General features: G+C 39.8%; 1 protein-coding gene across 1 annotated transcript in view; it reads left to right on the top strand.

The window, feature by feature from the left end:
- The window catches only part of LOC126417476 (serine/threonine-protein phosphatase 6 regulatory ankyrin repeat subunit A-like), a 408,260-nt gene that overhangs the window by 219,658 nt on the left and 169,614 nt on the right, over positions 1–18,988 (top strand). The window contains exon 10 of the mRNA XM_050085121.1: positions 11,176–11,274. Coding sequence (XP_049941078.1) covers positions 11,176–11,274 — 99 coding nt within the window. The remainder of the gene's footprint in view (positions 1–11,175; positions 11,275–18,988) is intronic.

Genomic DNA, 18,988 nt, shown 5'->3' with positions numbered 1-18,988 from the left:
TACTGGCAGAAGTAAAGCTGTGAGTACCGGGCGTGAGTCGTGCTTCGGTAGCTCAGTTGGTAGAGCACTTGCCCGCGAAAGGCAAAGGTCCCGAGTTCGAGTCTCGGTCGGGCACACAGTTTTAATCTGCCAGGAAGTTTCATATCAGCGCACACTCCGCTGCAGAGTGAAAATCTCATATTGCATGATCTGATTATCAGGCCAAATGGAGGCCCACAATGGGCTCCCTTTAAAAATCTATTGGATGCTGATTATGCTATCTCACATAAGCATGCAGCATCTCCATGCACTTCACAGAGGTCACTCAACATCTGATGTTGTTCATGCCCCTTAAATACCCTACCAGGCCTAGTAAAAACACTAAATATGACCAACTCTAATACACTCTGGTGGCTGATTTACTTGTCATGGATCATTCCAGCTGTAATCATTTAGAGACTCACTGATGTTATGTATGTCTACAAAGTTACATCGATATACAGCTATGTATTTAGGGTGCTTCATGTTTTTGTTGGTATTGTAAATAGAGCTTTCAAAGTGTAACCTCTGATGTTTCAAAAAAGGAAAATTTTTTATCACTGTATGTTACCACTGTTGACTTATGGCAGTAAGGGGTTGACGTTTAATGTGAAAACCATTCAAAAACTAGTAACTGCACAGTGAACAATATAGAGGTCCATGCTAGAAATTTGATACTAGCTGAGACAGGAAAACTAACAAATGGATCAGGGAACAAACATGAGTGGGAGGGTGCTTATGACTGTAATGAAAATAAAATAGAGATGAGAGTGATATGTGACCAGGGGAATCCAGGGGAATGGATACTAGATGGACCAATGGTGTTGTTTGTTAGATTCCAAGAAATAAGACAATAAGTTGGCGTGTGGGAGCCCCATGAATTTATATTGTTGAAGATTGTAAGTCTTATAATAGTCTATAGAAGGCCTTCAACTAACAGTGGATGTCTACTGGCTGGTGATTAGTAATGGTGATTGACTCAGATGAGTAAGATGAGTGCCAACCAATGGCTGACAGTTTCTTCACATTTACAGTTTGGAATTCCAATGGGTATTTGTTTAAAGATTTGTGTCATTGTTGTCTTCAGTTCAAAGATTGGTGTGATGTTGCTGTCATTGATTAGATTAGATTAGCTTTACTTTCATTCCAATTTATCCATAGTGCAGAGGCCCATCAGGATGTAGAACATGTCAGAAAAACAATAATACATGACAAATAAGGTCCCAAGTGGAATGATCTTCATTTTCTTTTTTTTAACATTATATGAAAGAATCATTTTACAACACTCATTTACTAAGATTGCATTAATGCACTGAATTTAAAATTTAAAAAAAAGGTGTTTTTATTTATAAGGTAATAAACATATAATAGAGCTACTACAATACTTATTTACAATGAACACATTACTGCATTGAAATGGTGTAGAAGTTAGAGTTTAACAATGTTAGAGAAGGAAAGTTGCTACTCACTGTACATTGGAGATGCTGGGTCATGATAGGCACAACAAAAAGATTCACACAATTATACCTTTCGACCATTAAGGCCTTTGTCAATGATAGACATAATAAAAAACACAGAAGCACACACACAAATTTCAAGCTTTCACAACCCAAGGTTGTTTCATCAGGAAAGAGGACAGGAGAGGGAAAGACAAAAGGATGTGGGTTTTAAGGGAGAGCGTAAGGAGTCATTCCAATCCCAGGAGCGGAAAGACTTACCGTAGAGGGAAAAAAGGACAGGTATACACTCACACACACATACACACACACACACAGACACACACACACACATATATCCGTCCGCACATATACAGACGCAAGCAGACATATGTAAATACAAAGAGGTTGGGCAGAGATCTCAGTTGAGGCGGAAGTATAGAGGCAAAGATGTTGTTCAATGACAGGTGAGGTACGAGGGGTGGCAACTTGAAATTAGTGGAGGTTGAGGCCTGGTGGGTAACGGGAAGAGAGAATATATTGAAGGGCAAGTTCGCATCTCCGGAGTTCTGATAGGTTGGCATCAGTGGGAAGTATCCAGATAACCCGGACGGTGTAACACTGTGCCAAGATGTGCTGGCCGTGCACCAAGGCATGTTTAGCCACAGGGTGATCCTCATTACCAGCAAACACCATCTGCCTGTGTCCATTCATGTGAATGGACAGTTTGTTGCTGGTCATTCCCACATAGAAGACTTTAGAATGTAGGCATGTCAGTTGGTAAATCACGTGGGTGCTTTCACACGTGGCTCTGCCTTTGATTGTGTACACCTTCCGGGTTACAGGACTGGAGTAGGTGGTGGTGGGAGGGTGCATGGGACAGGTTTTACACCGGGGGCAGTTACAAGGGTAGGAGCCAGAGGGTAGGGAAGGTGGTTTGGGGATTTCATAGGGATGAACCAAGAGGTTACAAAGGTTAGGTGGACAGCGGAAAGTCACTGTAGGTGGAGTGGGGAGGATTTCATGAAGGATGGATCTCATTTCAGGGCAGGATTTGAGGAAGTCGTATCCCTGCTGGAGAGCCACATTCAGAGTATGATCCAGTCTCGGAAAGTATCCTATCACAAGTGGGGCACTTTTGGGGTTTTTCTGTGGGAGGTTGTGGGTGTGAGGGAATGAGGAAGTGGCTCTGGTTATTTGCTGCTGTACCAGGTCGAGAGGGTAGTTGTGGAATGCGAAAGCTGTTTTCGGGTTATTGGTGTAATGGTTCAGGGATTCAGGACTAGAGCAGATTCGTTTGCCACAAAGACCTAAGCTGTAGGGAAGTGTAACCTCCAATGTTTCAAAAAAGGAAGAACCCGAAAAGTGCCCCACTTGTGACAAGACTTATGATAAACATAATAGTTTCTTAAGAATAAGTCAGTTAAATGATAAACGTGAGAATATGATTCCACAAAATTGGCCTATATGTAAACAAAAACAACAGTGCAAAATTTATGAAACAACCACTAAAACTTTATGCTACTTTCCAGAAATGTGAGTTAAATAATGAATAGGTGTGCTACAGTTAAATTGCTGGAGAAAGCAAAAAACAATTAAATGAAATTCTATAGATTTGCTGCAGCAAAATGTAAACAGAAAATACGGCTATAACTCGACTGTATGATCTTTTCACATTTTCTACTATATTACATAAAGAAAATTAAAGCCCTTAATGGTACACTTAAAAAGCACACTAATGCATCTGTTTACCATGTAATCAGTACTAAACTAAATGTTATTAAAATCTAAAATGACCTATCTTTACGAGAACACCAAAACTTGCGCTAGTCACCTGGCTGCAGGGCTGCTCGCTAGTCACCTGGCTGCAGGGCTGCCAGCTCCTCTTGCTAGTCCATCCAGTGCAAATGTCTTCATCTCTGCATTGCAACCTACATCCATATTAAATATGAACTGGCTTGCTGCCCCCCCCCCCCCCTCCCCCCCCCTTTCCAGCTGAAACTTCTGTTAGTCAACTTCTACCATAAATTTATTTTCTTCCCTGATACCAATAAGTACCTTTGCATTAATTATCAAATCTAACCATACAATATTCTGTGTTCTACTGTAGCACAAAATTTCAAAAATTTCCATTTTCATCTTGTCTATACTGCTTGTTGCACACATTTCCCATGTGATGAAAGCTACAATCCAAACAAATTCTTTCATAAAAAAATTGGTAGCACTTAAATTTATATTTCGTATTAGCATATTTCTCTTTTGCAGGAAACCTTTTCTTGTTATTGCCAGCTGACATTTTAACTCATCTCTCCTTCAGTATTGTCAGTTATTTTGCTACCGAAATAGGAACACTCATCTACTCCTCTCAGTGTCTCATTTTCAAATCCAATTCCCTCGGGACCACTTGATTTGATTTGACTATATTCCATTACCTATGCTAATGTTCATCTTATTACCTCTCTTCAAGACATTGTAAGTTCCTTTCAACTGATCCTTCAAGTCTTTTCTGTCTGTGACAGAATAACAGTGTCACTGTAAAACCTCACAGTTTGTTACTTTTTTATTCCCAGCACCTTATGTCTGGTTCCAAATCACTTCTTGGTTTCCTTCATTGATTTGTCAGTATACGTTCTGAATATTATCAGGGATATTATTCAATCTGTACACATAGGAAGCAGTTTCTTTGGTGGCAGAGTACTGGTGGAGTACAGATGGGGGTTTTAAAGGCTAGGCAATAGTTTTGAGTTTTTGTGATGAACATTTACCAGTCAAAGTGCAGAGAGTGAAGTCAGACATTTTCTCTACTGTCAAAATTTTAACAGTAAGTTTCTGAAGCATTTGTAGCAAAATTTTTGAATTTAATGTCATCCAAGGAAGTTGTTGTTCTCAAATTTGTCTCAGAACCAGAAGAACTCCCTTCCCAGTGTGCTAAAGACCTCACAAAGCTCTTAAGAGACAGCACTATCCCCCCTGCCATATCCCCATACACCTCCAGTCGTCCCACACCCCTTAGAACCAGCTGCGAAGTAGTGTCCCGGTTGTCACCCAATATCACCCTGGATTGGGACAACTGAGCCACACCCTCTGTCAGAGCTTTGATTATCTACCACCATATCCCGAAATGTGGGACATCCTACTGGAGATCCTTCCCACCCATCCATGTCCTCGTGGAAGGCCCAGGTGCAAGACCTACCCAATCCACCCATCCAGCACTTCCTTTTCCAGTCCTGTCACAGGCTCATCCTTCCCAATCAGAGTCCAAGCCACCTGTGAAATCAGCCATATCATTTACCTGCTCTGCTTCAGTCATTGTGACAGCCTTTTGTATTGGTATGACTACCAACCAGGTGACCACTGGGATGAGTGGACAAGAATAAAGTGGACCACACTGTGGCACAACATGCAGCTGAACATAATATATTTGATTTCAATGGGTACTTCACAACCTGGGCTGTTTGGATCTTCTCCTCCAACATGAGTTTTCTGCACTGTGCAAATGGGAGCTATCCTTACAACACATTCTCTGTTCCCAAAATTACCCCAGCCTTAGCCTACAATAACCTGCTGTTCTCACACCCTCCACCCAATGATTTGCACCCTCTTCACCATATCAGCTCCTCTCAGTTCACATGCCCTCACCCTCACTGTGTGCCACTCTCTGCCAGTGCACCCATCAAATGTCCCATTCTCTGCTTCTGCCTTTTTCCACTCCCCTGTCCCACTCCCCTCCCCCCCCCCCCACTCCTCCCCCCCCCCCCCCCCCCCACTCTTTCCCCTCAGCCTCCCATCATTGCACTTGGCAGCCTTGTCCATTCATCATGGATTGCTGCTTTCGCTAAAAGTGACAGTTGCATTGTGGCTGGAGTTGCTAGAGATAGTGGTCAGGTGTGGGTGAGGTGTGCTTGCATGTATGGATTTGTGTGTGTTTTCTTTTATTTCCTGAAGAAGACATTGGCCAAAAGCTCAATGTGTGACTATTTAGACACCCAGCCCCTGTAGCTGACTGCACAATGATTCTACTGCTGCCAATGTATAAACTGTACAAGGGCCATGAAGACAATATAAGAGAAATTAGGGCTTTTGGAGAGGGATAGAGACAGTTGTTTTTCCTTTATTCCATTTGCAAATAGAACAGAAAAGGAAATGACTAGTAATGGTACAAGAAGCCATGCACCATATAGTTGTTTGCAGAGTTTATATGCAAATGTAGATGTAGATTTTATCCCTGCTAGCTCCAGAATTTCAAAGAAAACATTCCAGGCAGATTTTTAGTAAGCTATCCCTAAATATATAAATGCTAGAAACATAGGTTTGTCTCTTCGGTCTGTCTTGCAAGATAACTCATGGAGTCAATATTGTTTGATGTGTTCTCTAGAATCCTAACTGACTTTGCTCACTGCATATCTTATCTGTCTTGCATGCCAGGTGGAATACTTATGTCACAATATATCCTCCCTGGGATCTCATTAATTCTGAGGGACTGTCATCTACCCCACAATTCTTGTTTCAACTTGGGTCTTACTGTTTTCTGTGAAATTCTTGCATTGTCACATTTTGCATTTCATCTGTCTCTACTTCTCCTTCCTTTTCAGAATATTGTTTTTAAGATAATTTGATTTGTATAGCACATCTGTATTTTCCATCCAACTTTCATCCTTCCCATCTTTGCTTAGTTTCATTCAGTATGAGCTCTTGATATTCATGCACTGCTTCTCTTTCCTCCAAAGGTCTTTTTTTTATGTGGCAGCTACTTTCACCACAGTTATGCATGTATTTACAGCTTTGCATTTATCCTGTAGAGATTTCTCATAAGCTGTTTTGCCCTTTTTGTCTCATTTTCCGATGTTTGTGTTTACTTTTGCCTGGTTCATTTGCTGTATTTTTAGGCCTTCTTTTATCAATATAATACTTTTGTGTTATCCAAGGATTTCTACTATGACAGCCTCCTGAGTTGTCTCTGCCTGGAGTACCAAATGTGAAAATATGCCCAAAATGTTGTTATAATTAGTAAAGCATATAGTAGAGCTGCCTATCCTCACGAAATATAATGGCTGTAGTTTCTTGTTGCTTTCAGCTATTCACAGCAGCAGCATAGCAAGGTCATGTTTGCTAATGTTATAAGACTAGATCAACTAGTCACACATAGTGTTGATCTCGAAGCTACTGACTATTTTGCTACTCCTATTCAGATGTGAAATGTTAGTCTGGCCTCTCTTCTACAGAAACCTCATTGACATGGTTGCACCTGTGGTACAGCTATCTGTGTCTCTGCTGCAAGCAAGCCACACTGCTGCTACAAGGTCTCTGGTTCATGGGGACAAATGGGCAAGCTATTGTCTGTATGTAAAGATTTGGGAAAAGTGTCAGTATATTCGGGTAACTCCTGCTTTCCAATGCAGATGCACTACTTAGGGTTGCCAAGGCTCTGTGGTAGGTATTACTTGTAGTTAGTGTGTTTGATATGGAAAGATTTTTTATAAGTCTATGAAACAGATATTAATCAGTATTTAGTAAGTTGAATCAGTATTTAGTAAGTTGGTCCACTGAGCTGAGAATGACCAGGTGAAAAAGATTTGAAAATAGGTATTGAGGTTCTGGAAGAAAGAGAAGTGAGTATCCTTGCCACAAGTATGAATCATAGAGAGAGGATCAAGATACATGTACGAGGCAAGTTTTTTAAATTGCCGAGTGGGTAGAATAGGACCCCTCTACATGACCCATAAACAAGGAAATGACATACATGTTTCCATGGCAGCTACATATTTTTGTGTGTGTATACATTCACCTTGCAGCAGAAATGCTGCATAAATAAAATCATTAAACCATGAAACCACTAGCATGTTATCTGAAAAAATCATGTGTAAGTATTTCACCAAGTTCCCAACCCATATGTAGTTTACATGTTAAATGAGTGTAGTTTTAAAACTTTATTCATATTGATAATTTTTATTTACTCACACATCTACTGAAATACTGTACCACTCTTCATTCTTCTGATTGCTGTAAATTCCATAACTAAACTATTGTTGTACCTACAGAAATCATGCAAGAGCTTAGCTGCACATTTGTTGTATTTATTGTGAAGTGAGATGAGAACAAGAGAGTTTAAATAGATGAACCACTACAACTTAATGAGGAAATATAAGTGAAATCTGTTATGTATCTACTTTGTTGCAACAAATAGACATTATTTTTCTGTATTAGCAGGATTTGTGCAGTTTTCTCATTGTTGTGTTGGTAAACATGACTAAAATGTAGTTGTACATTGTTAGCCACATCAAATGTTTAGTCTGTTGTCACCTGTCTAAAAGACTACTTGTGTGTTGTTAGTATTGGCTATTATTTATGTTGTGTTAAATGGATCAGAGAAATAATTACATTTTGCTACAAGAACAGAATAAAGTGCATCGAACAGATCACCAGTGTGTGTGTGTGTGTGTGTGTGTGTGTGTGTGTGTGTGTGTGTGTGTGCGTGTGTGCGTGTGTGTGTGTGTGTGTGTGTGTGTGTGTGTGTGTTGTGAGTGAAGTGTTATGAAACAATGTTGTATAGTGTGTGCAGTGACTGATAGTGAGATATGAGTGGACAATGTGCCATTACATTATTTAATAAGTTATTTGTAAAAAAAGTATTGTATACCAGGAGTAAATCTAATGATTGTCTCTAACTAGAAGTCTGTAAATATATGTGTATACGAATTAGCTTATTTTAAATTGATCTAAATTTGTTAATACTTTGACATGTCCTATATCATGTTAATGATTACCTTTGGTATGTTTGCTGTGATTAAATCTGGTTTTGTGAATGGTATTACTGGTTTAAAGAATACAGAAAAGACATTTAACAGTGCCTTTGGCTCACCATTGCACCAGCAACAGGTTAAATTCTGGAAAAATTGAAAGAAACGATTATGAACAGTCAGAAAATCACAGTCAGTGTTATCACTGATGGTGTTTAAATATCAGTTGGCTCATTCCAAAAAATATTTGTGGATGTTTTGGGTATTTGTTCTAAAATTGTTGAATTTTGAGCTAAACAGTGGAGCTCGCAAGTTGTTTGGCAATAGCTACATGAAGTAAACAATGATGCAGAACTAATGTGAAATGTGTCATAACAGCCCATGGAACGTAGGCTTATGGATATGTCATTGAAACTAAGGAGCAATCATCCCAATGGAAGCATTTTGGATCACCAAGACTAAAAAAACAGGACAAGTATGATCAAATGTAAAGGCTATGCTCACTATGTTCTTCAGTTTTAACTGTATAGTTAACTATGAAATCTAGTAAGTAGGTGGAACAAAGGATCAATGTGGAGTAACACTTACAAGTTTAACACTGTTTGTGAAAAAAAAGGAGGAGGGGGGAGTGGCACCTGGCAACTCTCTCCAACAATAAGCAACAAATTGAAAATCTCTGTAAATTATAAAGGAATCCAACAGTATACATCGTTGAATTGGATAGATAAAAAAATCTACTCACCAAGTGAAAAGAAAGTCATAATTAGACAAGCTTTTGGAGCCTGTGGCTCCATCTTCAGGTGGAAAGATTGAAGGGGAAGGAAGAGGGGTGAAGGAAAAAGACTGGGGAGGTCTAGGAAAAGCGGTAGATTTTGGGAAAGTCACACAGAACTGTGGGTCAGGGGAGACTTACCAGATGGGATGAGGAGGGAAGAGTGATTGTTGGGTACTAGCAGTCCACACTTTTTACTTATATACACTTTCCCTTACAAAATCCTTGCAGTGAGAAATAGTGATGACATACAAAACTTGGCTGAAAAGTACACTCTAGAATAACAAATCCATGAAGTTCGTCCTCACATAGGTGGTGGTCGACTCATGCTGAGTCGACTGCTGCTACACAACATATATCTTATTTCACAATCACATTTGATGCTTATGTTAAGGAGCCTTGGTTATCTGTTCTAAGTGACAAAGTTACTGTTGTAAAAAAAAAAAATTTGTCTCATAAACAAAAATAAACACAAGCAAAAGAAAATTCATATAAAAATATTTAATAAGTTTAGTTCACCCATCTCAGATTCCACTCACCTCATAAGGAAGAACAATTGCATGTTATAATTAATAAAAATCTGCCACACAAGTTACCTGTGTATTGTTTTGCAAATTTTTTCTTCACTCATTATACATTTGTGGACCATGGCTGTGTAACAGCCACAGAAGATCAACATACTGATAAGCTTATTACACAGACATAATTCTATGTACTTTGCATATAAAAAGATTTTTCATTCTGTTCACTTACAGGCATATTAAAGACTCCACATATGTTTAGCTCATATTATTCTTTTCATAGTGTACAAATCTGTAAGAAAGTACCTGCTCAGTAGCTCACATAAGATATTCTAAAAATCTATCGAAAGAGGAACCTTAAATATGTGGTATAAGTCAAGATACACAGTAACTCAAGAAAGCAATATCTAAAAGCTTCATCTTTATGATATTGTGACAAATAATGGAATTTAAAAGTGAAAGATAAATTTAGTTAACACACTATTCCAGTGCTTCTTGGATGAATAACTTAATATTGAAAGGTGAAATGTAAAGAAATAGCATTGCATTTTTTTTCACCAAATTTTTTTGGCTTCTAATGTTGTTTCAGCTCATTAGGCATCATCAGATGCTAGCCTAGTGTGCCAAAATTTGCTTAACACTTTCAAAATGAAGTCAAGCATGGCACTTTAATTTATTACTTTTTTACTACCTACTCTATTCTCACCAAATTTTGTGGACAGTATCTACATATACTACTGAATGTACCTGCAAAACTACATGATTGTACAATTCGACATATAGAGCTATGGGCCAGTGGCTGATTGAGACTTTGGTCCATCCCAAAAGTGGTAATAATAACAAAATGCAATTTAGTTGATTTTTCACTGTTAAATATGAAAAATAAATGTTAAAAAAATTATGACTTTCTCAAGTTGCAAAAATATATACAGAAACACGCTGCTTTAATGATGTATTTGAATATTTAGCTTTTAAGATCTTCAATAATTTTTGTCAAGATAAAAAGACAAGTATTAGATGGGAAAAATAAAAAGTGATTTATGCAAGCGTTGGAAAGAAGAATAAATCACTCAAAATTGTGGCTACAGAGAGAGATAAGTTTTCTTTTCCCTACATCCTTATTGTTGTACTATTTTCTTATTGTGCTTTATCTTTCCCATTTGTCTTATAGAAGAAATGTTTGACACTGCTTTTTTGCTTTTCTGTCTCCAAAACTTTTGATTGCATCATCATTGTTAGTTTTCTTAGATAGTTAGTAAAGGGAATTACCTGTTATCTTTCACAGGCTTTATATGATTGTAATTAACAAATTAATTTAAAGAAAAAAGTGCTACTTTAAAAGAGACAGTTTTCAACTTCCGTCTATGCGCCATTGCAGAATTCAGGTCTTGTAAATGCACCTGCTCATAGTTCTTAGTGGATGCAGTAATCTGTGCACTACAAGAATACATATTTACTCAGCCATGTACATAGTCCATCACAGTAACAGCAAGAATCTGTGGATCCAGCATAGAAATCAGTATACAAAATGACTACTGATGAATTATTTGAATTCACATTTGAGTTAGCTGTTTTTATTACTGTTACTCATTTTTGTTTGTTAGCTGAACTTTCAAGTTGGTAATAAGTTTTGTTTTTATTATGATTTTATGAATATTCCCACTCTACATGACTGTGTTTGCTATTTTCAGATCTTCAAATTGTTGATTGATTCTGGGGCAAATGTGAATTTCAAAGATGACCATGGTTGTACAGCACTTCATAGAGCTGTTGCTGATATGCGCTGTGAGGTATGATTTGTCTTACTGCATCAAAATGAAAATACTACACATATTGTTGTCATTGTTTTTCCTACTAATGGTCTGCTGAAACTGATGTCTACATGTACCTTTTAATTAATCATCAGAGTCTGTAGTATGTAAATATTGAATATACCTTAACTAAAGTAAAGAATATCCAAAAATTACATTATAAACAGAGCAAGAAAAGGATCTCTTTTTGTGGTCACATTCTGAGGACACCAGAAACCAGATTATCAAGGAAAATTATTGAGAAACTCTGGAATTTGAAACAACAAGGAGGATGGCTTAAGGAAATAAGAGAGGATAAGGAAGAACTGGAAATAACTCTGGATGATTTGCAGAACAAAACGCCAAATTTAAAGAAGTTGAGGAACACAGAAATAAGATTTAAACCAAAAATTGACAAACGACATACAATGAAAAGGGTATTTACAGATAAGGAACGACGAAAAGCCTCGGAACGAATGAAGAGATACTGGGCCACTCGGAAGGGGAAAATACAAAAGAAGAGGACCAGAAATGATTGACTGAAGTGGTCCAATGAGGCCGTAAAAGCAGAAGAAGAAGAAGAAGAAACAGAGCAATATAGTGTACTGGTTTCATTTCATCATTAGATACACTGTTTTTGCTATAATTCATGTTTTTTGTTTTTATAAAATTTAAAGTATTAGTGTCCTTTTAGATTTGTTTGAGTGACTAGTTTCTACAATCCCCAGTTCTAGACTTTATGTTATTGCAATCTGGTATTTTGTCCATCTGTATTTGTCTTATTCACCTTTGCCCTTTCTTACAAGGTAACTTGTTTCAAGGTATTGGAGAGATCATCAAAGAATGAACTAAAGGATATCATCTTCCACAGCTCCTATTATCCAGCTAACCTTAAGGATTTGTGGGGTGGGCTGAGCTATATATTAACAGACGGTTTAAGTTAACTGTTATGTTACTTAAAGATTGCGATTATTATTTTAGTGAAATGGTCTGTAAGCTAGAATTGATAAGCAAATGCACCTTGATAATTATTCATGAAAATGAATATGCTTTTAACTACCACTTTGCTTTTCAACATGCTAGGTCAAATATAATTCTCACTTTTTGTAATGAAAGGCATCCTCCTCTAGACATAGTACAGGCCAGGGCCTAATTACACACATTACCTTCAAATACCTGGCAAACTTGTCATTACATTGCCTGCTTCAGTCTCCTTTAGCTTTCTTTGTCTGTTCAGCCACATGCTGTTCTACATTTTTCTTCATTTTCAATTCTAGGTCCCCTAAATGCTCTGTTATGTTCTGTACATCTTCTTCCACTCCATAATGCTCTGTTTGCAAAGTTTGCAACTGGCCTGCTGACGTATCAAGAAATTCAGATAAAAAACAACTGATGCTCTGATTCAGTGGTTCATAAATTATTCACTTGGTGCTCCTGTGGATGTGACTGTGACCATGGTGGTAATATGAGTGGTTGTACACAAGTTCAGCAGCTAGGGATCACTCCTCACTGCATTGCCCTCTTTGTCAGTTATCTCTGCCAGACAAATTCTCCTACTCTCTTCAAACATTTTTGAAGAACTGATCTTCATTAGAGTGCTGTCTTATTTTTCAAAGCATAACTTGCTGATTGTCTGACAGTGTGATGTTTGCAAATAATTACCTACAAATAGATCTTATTGTTTAGTGGAGCTGAACAACAAAACTGTTTGTTGGTATATTTCATGCATTGCACAGGTTATTTTAGTTAAGTCATGCAATTGTACTTGGGAAAGTAAAACATTATGGCATTAATAGCATGCGTTTTGCATTTATAGCCTTTGCTTCATAACAGAAAGCAGAGTGTCACACTGTGCCACATGCAGCATGTGGAAGCATAAAGTTACAAGTCCCACAATATGTTGTGTTGCATCTGCTCCTCTTCTTAATCCTTGTAATTGATTTCCCAATGACTTCAAAAGTATCTTCAAAAGCTTTAATGTTTGCTGATGATGCAAGCATATGTGTCATAGGTACAGATAATGGCATACTTGACACAAATCGGATGATAACTGAACTGGTGTATGTCTGGTTTACACAAATAAGTTTTCTTAACCTGAGAAAGACTCATAGTACACAATGTGACACACATAAAATAAACCTGCTCATAATAGAAATAAGATGAACTGTTGAACACTAAATAGAAAACCAAGTGTAAAATTCCTTCAGGTCTAACTAAATAACAATCTCAAATGAAGTCAATAAATTGTGCAGATTAACTGAATAGGAAGAGAAAGAGTAAGAACTCAAAAGCTAGTGTGAATAGTTTTCTGTAGCAAGTTTCTATGCCCCACACATAAGTCAGCTATTGGTATGTGATTGCCTTTCCTTTTTTTTTTATGTAACCAGAAGATGTTATTACTGTGTCTAGTACTTAGAAGTAACTCTCATTATTTGGACGAGGGCACTGAAATTTTACATATGTTCACTCTCTGATAACTTACTGATTGACGTTCTAGGTGATTGCAGCTGATATAATGGAAGTATTCATTCTGCAGTAGCGAACTGTAAGAATGCTGTATAAAATAGATATCTCTGGATCTTGCAGAGTCCTCTACAAAGGAGCTGGAGTCCCTAAATCCACTTCCCACTACATTTGCAACATGATAGTATTGAAACTTCCTGACAGATTAAAATTGTGTGCTGGACCAAGACACAAACTCAGGACCTTTGCCTTTTGCGGGCAAGTGCTCTACCAACTGAGCTACCCAAGCATGACTCACGACCTCTCCTCACAGCTTCAGTTCTGCCAGTACCTCATCTCCTACCTTCCAAACTACACAGAAGCTCTTCTGTGAACCCAGCAGAACTACCACTCCTGTGAAGTTTGGGTGGTAGGAGACAAGGGACTGGCAGAAATGAATCAATGAGGATGGGTCTTCAGACATGCTTGGGCAGCTCAGTTGGTAGAGCACTTGCCCATGGAAAGTAAAAGTCCAGAGTTTGAGTCTAGGTCCGGCACACAGTTTTAATCTGTCAGGAAGTTTCATATCAGTGCACACTCCACTGCAGAGTGAAAATTTCATTCTGGAAACATCCCCCAGGCTGTAGCTAATCCTGACTCCACAATATCCTTTATTCCTGGAGTGCTAGTTCTGCTAGGTTCACTGAAGAGCTTCTGTGAAGTTTGGAAGGTAGATGAGGTACTGGCAGAATTGAAGCTGTGAGGATGGATCATCTGCATCTACACCTACATTTATACTCCGCAAGCCACCCAATGGTGTGTGGCAGAGGGCACTTTACATGCCACTGTCATTACCTCCCTTTTCTGTTCCAGTCGCGTATGGTTCGCGGGAAGAACGACTATCTGAAAGCCTCCGTGCGCACTCAAATCTCTCTAATTTTACATTCGTGACCTCTTCGGGAGGTATAAGTAGGGGGAAGCAATATATTTGATACCTCATCCAGAAACGCACCCTCTCAAAACCCGGTGAACAAGCTACACCGCAATGCAGAGTGCCTCTCTTGCAGAGTCTGCCACTTGAGTTTGCTAAATATCTCCGTAACGATATCACGGTTATCAAATAACTCTGTGACGAAACACGCCACTCTTCTTTGGATCTTCTCTATCTCCTCCATCAACCTGATCTGGTACAGATCCCACACGGATGAGCAATACTCAAGTATAGGTCGAACAAGTGTTTTGTAAGCCGCCTCCTTTGTTGATGGACTACATTTTCTAAGGACTCTCCCAATGAATCTCAACCTCGTACCCGCCTTACCAACAATTAATTTTATATGATCATTCCACTTCAAATCGTTCCGCACGCATACTCCCAGATATTTTACAGAAGTAACTGCTGCCAGTGTTTGTTCCGCTATCATGTAATCATACAACAAAGGATCCTTCTTTCTATGTATTCGCAATACATTACATTTGTCTATGTTAAGGGTCAGTTGCCACTCCCTGCACCAAGTGCCTATCTGCTGCAGATCTTCCTGCATTTTGCTACAATTTTCTAATGCTGCAACTTCTCTGTATACTACAGCATCATCCGTGAAAAACCGCATGGAACTTCCGACACTATCTGCTAGGTCATTTATATATATTGTGAAAAGCAATGGTCCCATAATGCTCCCCTGTGGCATGCCAGAGGTTACTTTAATGTCTGTGGACGTCTCTCCATTGATAACAACATGCTGTGTTCTGTTTGCTAAAAATTCTTCAATACAGCCATCCAGCTGGTCTGATATTCCGTAGGCTCTTACTTTGTTTATCAGGCGACAGTGCGGAACTGTATCGAACGCCTTCCGGAAGTCAAGGAAAATAGCATCTACCTGGGAGCCTGTATCTAATATTTTCTGGGTCTCATGAACAAATAAAATGAGTTGGGTCTCACACGATTGCTGTTTCCGGAATCCATGTTGATTCCTACAGAGTAGATTCTGGGTTTCCAAAAGCGACATGATACTCGAGCAAAAAACATGTTCTAAAATTCTACGACAGATCGATGTCAGAGATATAGGTCTATAGTTTTGCGCATCTGCTCGACGACCCTTCTTGAAGACTGGGATTACCTGTGCTCTTTTCCAATCATTTGGAACATTCTGTTCCTCTAGAGACTTGCGATACACGGCTGGTAGAAGGGGGGCAAGTTCTTTCGCATACTCTGTGTAGAATCAAATTGGTATCCCATCAGGTCCAGTGGACTTTCCTCTGTTGAGTGATTCCAGTTGCTTTTCTATTCCTTGGACACTTATTTCGATGTCAGCCATTTTTTCGTTTGTGCGAGGATTTAGAGAAGGAACCGCAGTGCGGTCTTCCTCTGTGAAACAGCTTTGGAAAAAGGTGTTTAGTATTTCAGCTTTACGCGTGTCATCCTCTGTTTCAATGCCATCATCATCCCGGAGTGTCTGGATATACTGTTTCGAGCCACTTACTGATTTAACATAAGACCAGAACTTTCTAGGATTTTCTGTCAAGTCGGTACATAGAATTTTACTTTCGAATTCACTGAACACTTCATGCATAGCCCTCCTTACGCTAACTTTGACATCATTTAGCTTCTGTTTCTCTGAGAGGTTTTGGCTGCATTTAAACTTGGAGTGCAGCTCTCTTTGCTTTCGCAGTAGTTCCGTAACTTGGTTGTTGAACCACAGTGGGTTTTTCCTGTCCCTCACAGTTTTACTTGGCACGTAACTGTCTAAAATGCATTTTATGATTGCTTTGAACTTTTTCCATAAACACTCAACATTGTCAGTGTTGGAACAGAAATTTTCGTTTTGATCTTTTAGGTAGTCTGAAATCTGCCTTCTATTACTCTTGCTAAACAGATAAACCTTCCTCCCTTTTTTTATATTGCTATTAACTTCCATATTCAGGGATGCTGCAATGGCCATATGGTCACTGATTCCCTGTTCAGCACTTACAGAGTTGAAAAGTTCGGGTCTGTTTGTTATCAGTAGGTCCAAGATGTTATCTCCACGAGTCGGTTCTCTGTTTAATTGCTCGAGGTAATTTTTGGATAGTGCACTCAGTATAATGTCACTCGATGCTCTGTCCCTACCACCTGTCCTCAACATCTGAGTGTCCCAGTCTATATCTGGTAAATTGAAATCTCCACCTAAGACTATAACATGCTGAGAAAATTTATGTGAAATGTATTCCAAATTTTCTCTCAGTTGTACTGCCACTAATGCTGCTGAGTTGGGAGGTCGGTAAAAGGAGCCAATTATTAACCTAGCTTGGTTGTTGAGTGTACCCTCCACCCATAGTAATTCACAGGAACTATCCACTTCTACTTCACTACAGGATAAACTACTACTAACAGCGACAAACATGCCACCACCGGTTGCATGCAATCTATCCTTTCTAAACACCGTCTGTGCCTTTGTAAAAATTTCGGCAGAATTTATCTCTGGCTTCATCCAGCTTTCTGTACCTATAACGAATTTCAGCTTCAGTGCTTTCTATCAGCGCTTGAAGTTCTGGTACCTTACCAATGCAGCTTCGACAGTTTACAATTACAATACCGATTGCTGCTTGGTCCCCGCATGTCCTGACTTTGCCCCGCACCTTTTGAGGCTGTTGCCCTTTCTGTACTTGCCCGATGCCATCTAACCTAAAAAACCACCCAGTCCACACCACACAACCCCTGTTACCCGTGTAGCCGCTTGCTGCGTGTAGTGGACTCCTGACCTATCCAGCGGAACCCGAAACCCCACCACCCTATGGCGCAAGTCAAGGATTCTACAGCCCACATGGTTGCAGAATCGTCTCAGCCTCTGATTCAGACCCTCCACTCGGCTCTGTACCAAAGGTCCGCTGTCAGTCCTGTCAACGATGCTGCAGATGGTGAGCTCTGCTTTCATCCCGCTAGCGAGACTGGCAGTCTTCACCAAATCAGATAGCTGCCGGAAGCCAGAGAGGATTTCCTCCGATCCATAGCGACACACATCATTGGTGCCGACACGAGCGACCGCCTGCAGATGGGTGCACCCTGTACCCTTCATGGCATCCGGAAGGACCCTTTCCACATCTGGAATGACTCCCCCCGATATGCACACGGAGTGCGCATTGGTTTTCTTCCCCTCTCTTGCTGCTATATCCCTAAGGTGCCCCATTACATGCCTGACACTGGAGCTCCCAACTACCAGTAAGCCCACCCTCTGCGACCGCCTGGATCTTGCAGACTGAGGGGCAACCTCTGGAACAGGACAAGCAGCCATTTCCGGCCGAAGATCAGTATCAGCCTGAGACAGAGCCTGAAACCGGTTCGTCAGACAAACTTTAGAGGCCTTCCGTTCAGCCCTCCAGAATGTCTTTCACCCCCTGCCACACCTCGAGACGACCTCCCACTCTACCACAGATGAGGGATCAGCCTCAATGTGAACAGTATTCCGGGCAGCCACAGTCGTAGTCCGATTGGGGGATGCGTGGGACGAGCTGGCCGTCCCCGACAAACCCCCATCCGGACCCCCACAGTGATGCCCATTGGCAACAGCCTCAAGCTGTGTGACCGAAGCCAACACTGCCTGAAGCTGGGAGTGAAGGGATGCCAACTCAGCCTGCATCCGAACACAGCAGTTGCAGTACCTATCCATGCTAAAAACTGCTGTGCATAGAACGTCTGAACTAATCTACAGAGAGCACAAACAAATCGACACAAAATTTAAACGGTTATTAAAATACAAGATTGCCTAGTAAATGCAGTAATGCTGCTACTTGCGCACTGATGGCACACAGCTTGGCGGCGGAAGGAGACTAGGTGATTTTACACTATTCAGGTACTAAAACGCGATGCTACAACTCTCAAATACTATAATACGTCCAAAATTTATGAATTAAACAATGCAAGTACCAAAAACACGCAAAGAAATTAAGAATTAAACTATACAACAAATAAGTGAGCTAGGAGTATACGACTTTCTGCTGGCAGCTGCTTATCTAACGGCGGCAGGGAGCACACTGGCTCTGACCAACCGACACTGGCCGTTCAAAACAAAAACAGAAGACAGACGACTATGCTAATTTACACTATTCAGGTACTAAAATGCGATGCTACAACTCTCAAATACTATAATATGCCCGAATTTTATGAATTAAACAATGCAAGTACCAAAAACATGCAAAGAGATTAAGAATTAAACTATGTATCAAATAAGTGAGCTAGGAGTATACGACTTTCTGCTGGCAGCTGCTTATCCAACGGTGGCAGGAGTTATCCTTGGGTCGC

Source organism: Schistocerca serialis, chromosome 1 (assembly GCF_023864345.2).
Source record: "Schistocerca serialis cubense isolate TAMUIC-IGC-003099 chromosome 1, iqSchSeri2.2, whole genome shotgun sequence".
NCBI classification, from domain to species: Eukaryota; Metazoa; Arthropoda; class Insecta; order Orthoptera; family Acrididae; genus Schistocerca; species Schistocerca serialis.
This window is presented reverse-complemented; position numbering and strand designations above follow the sequence as displayed.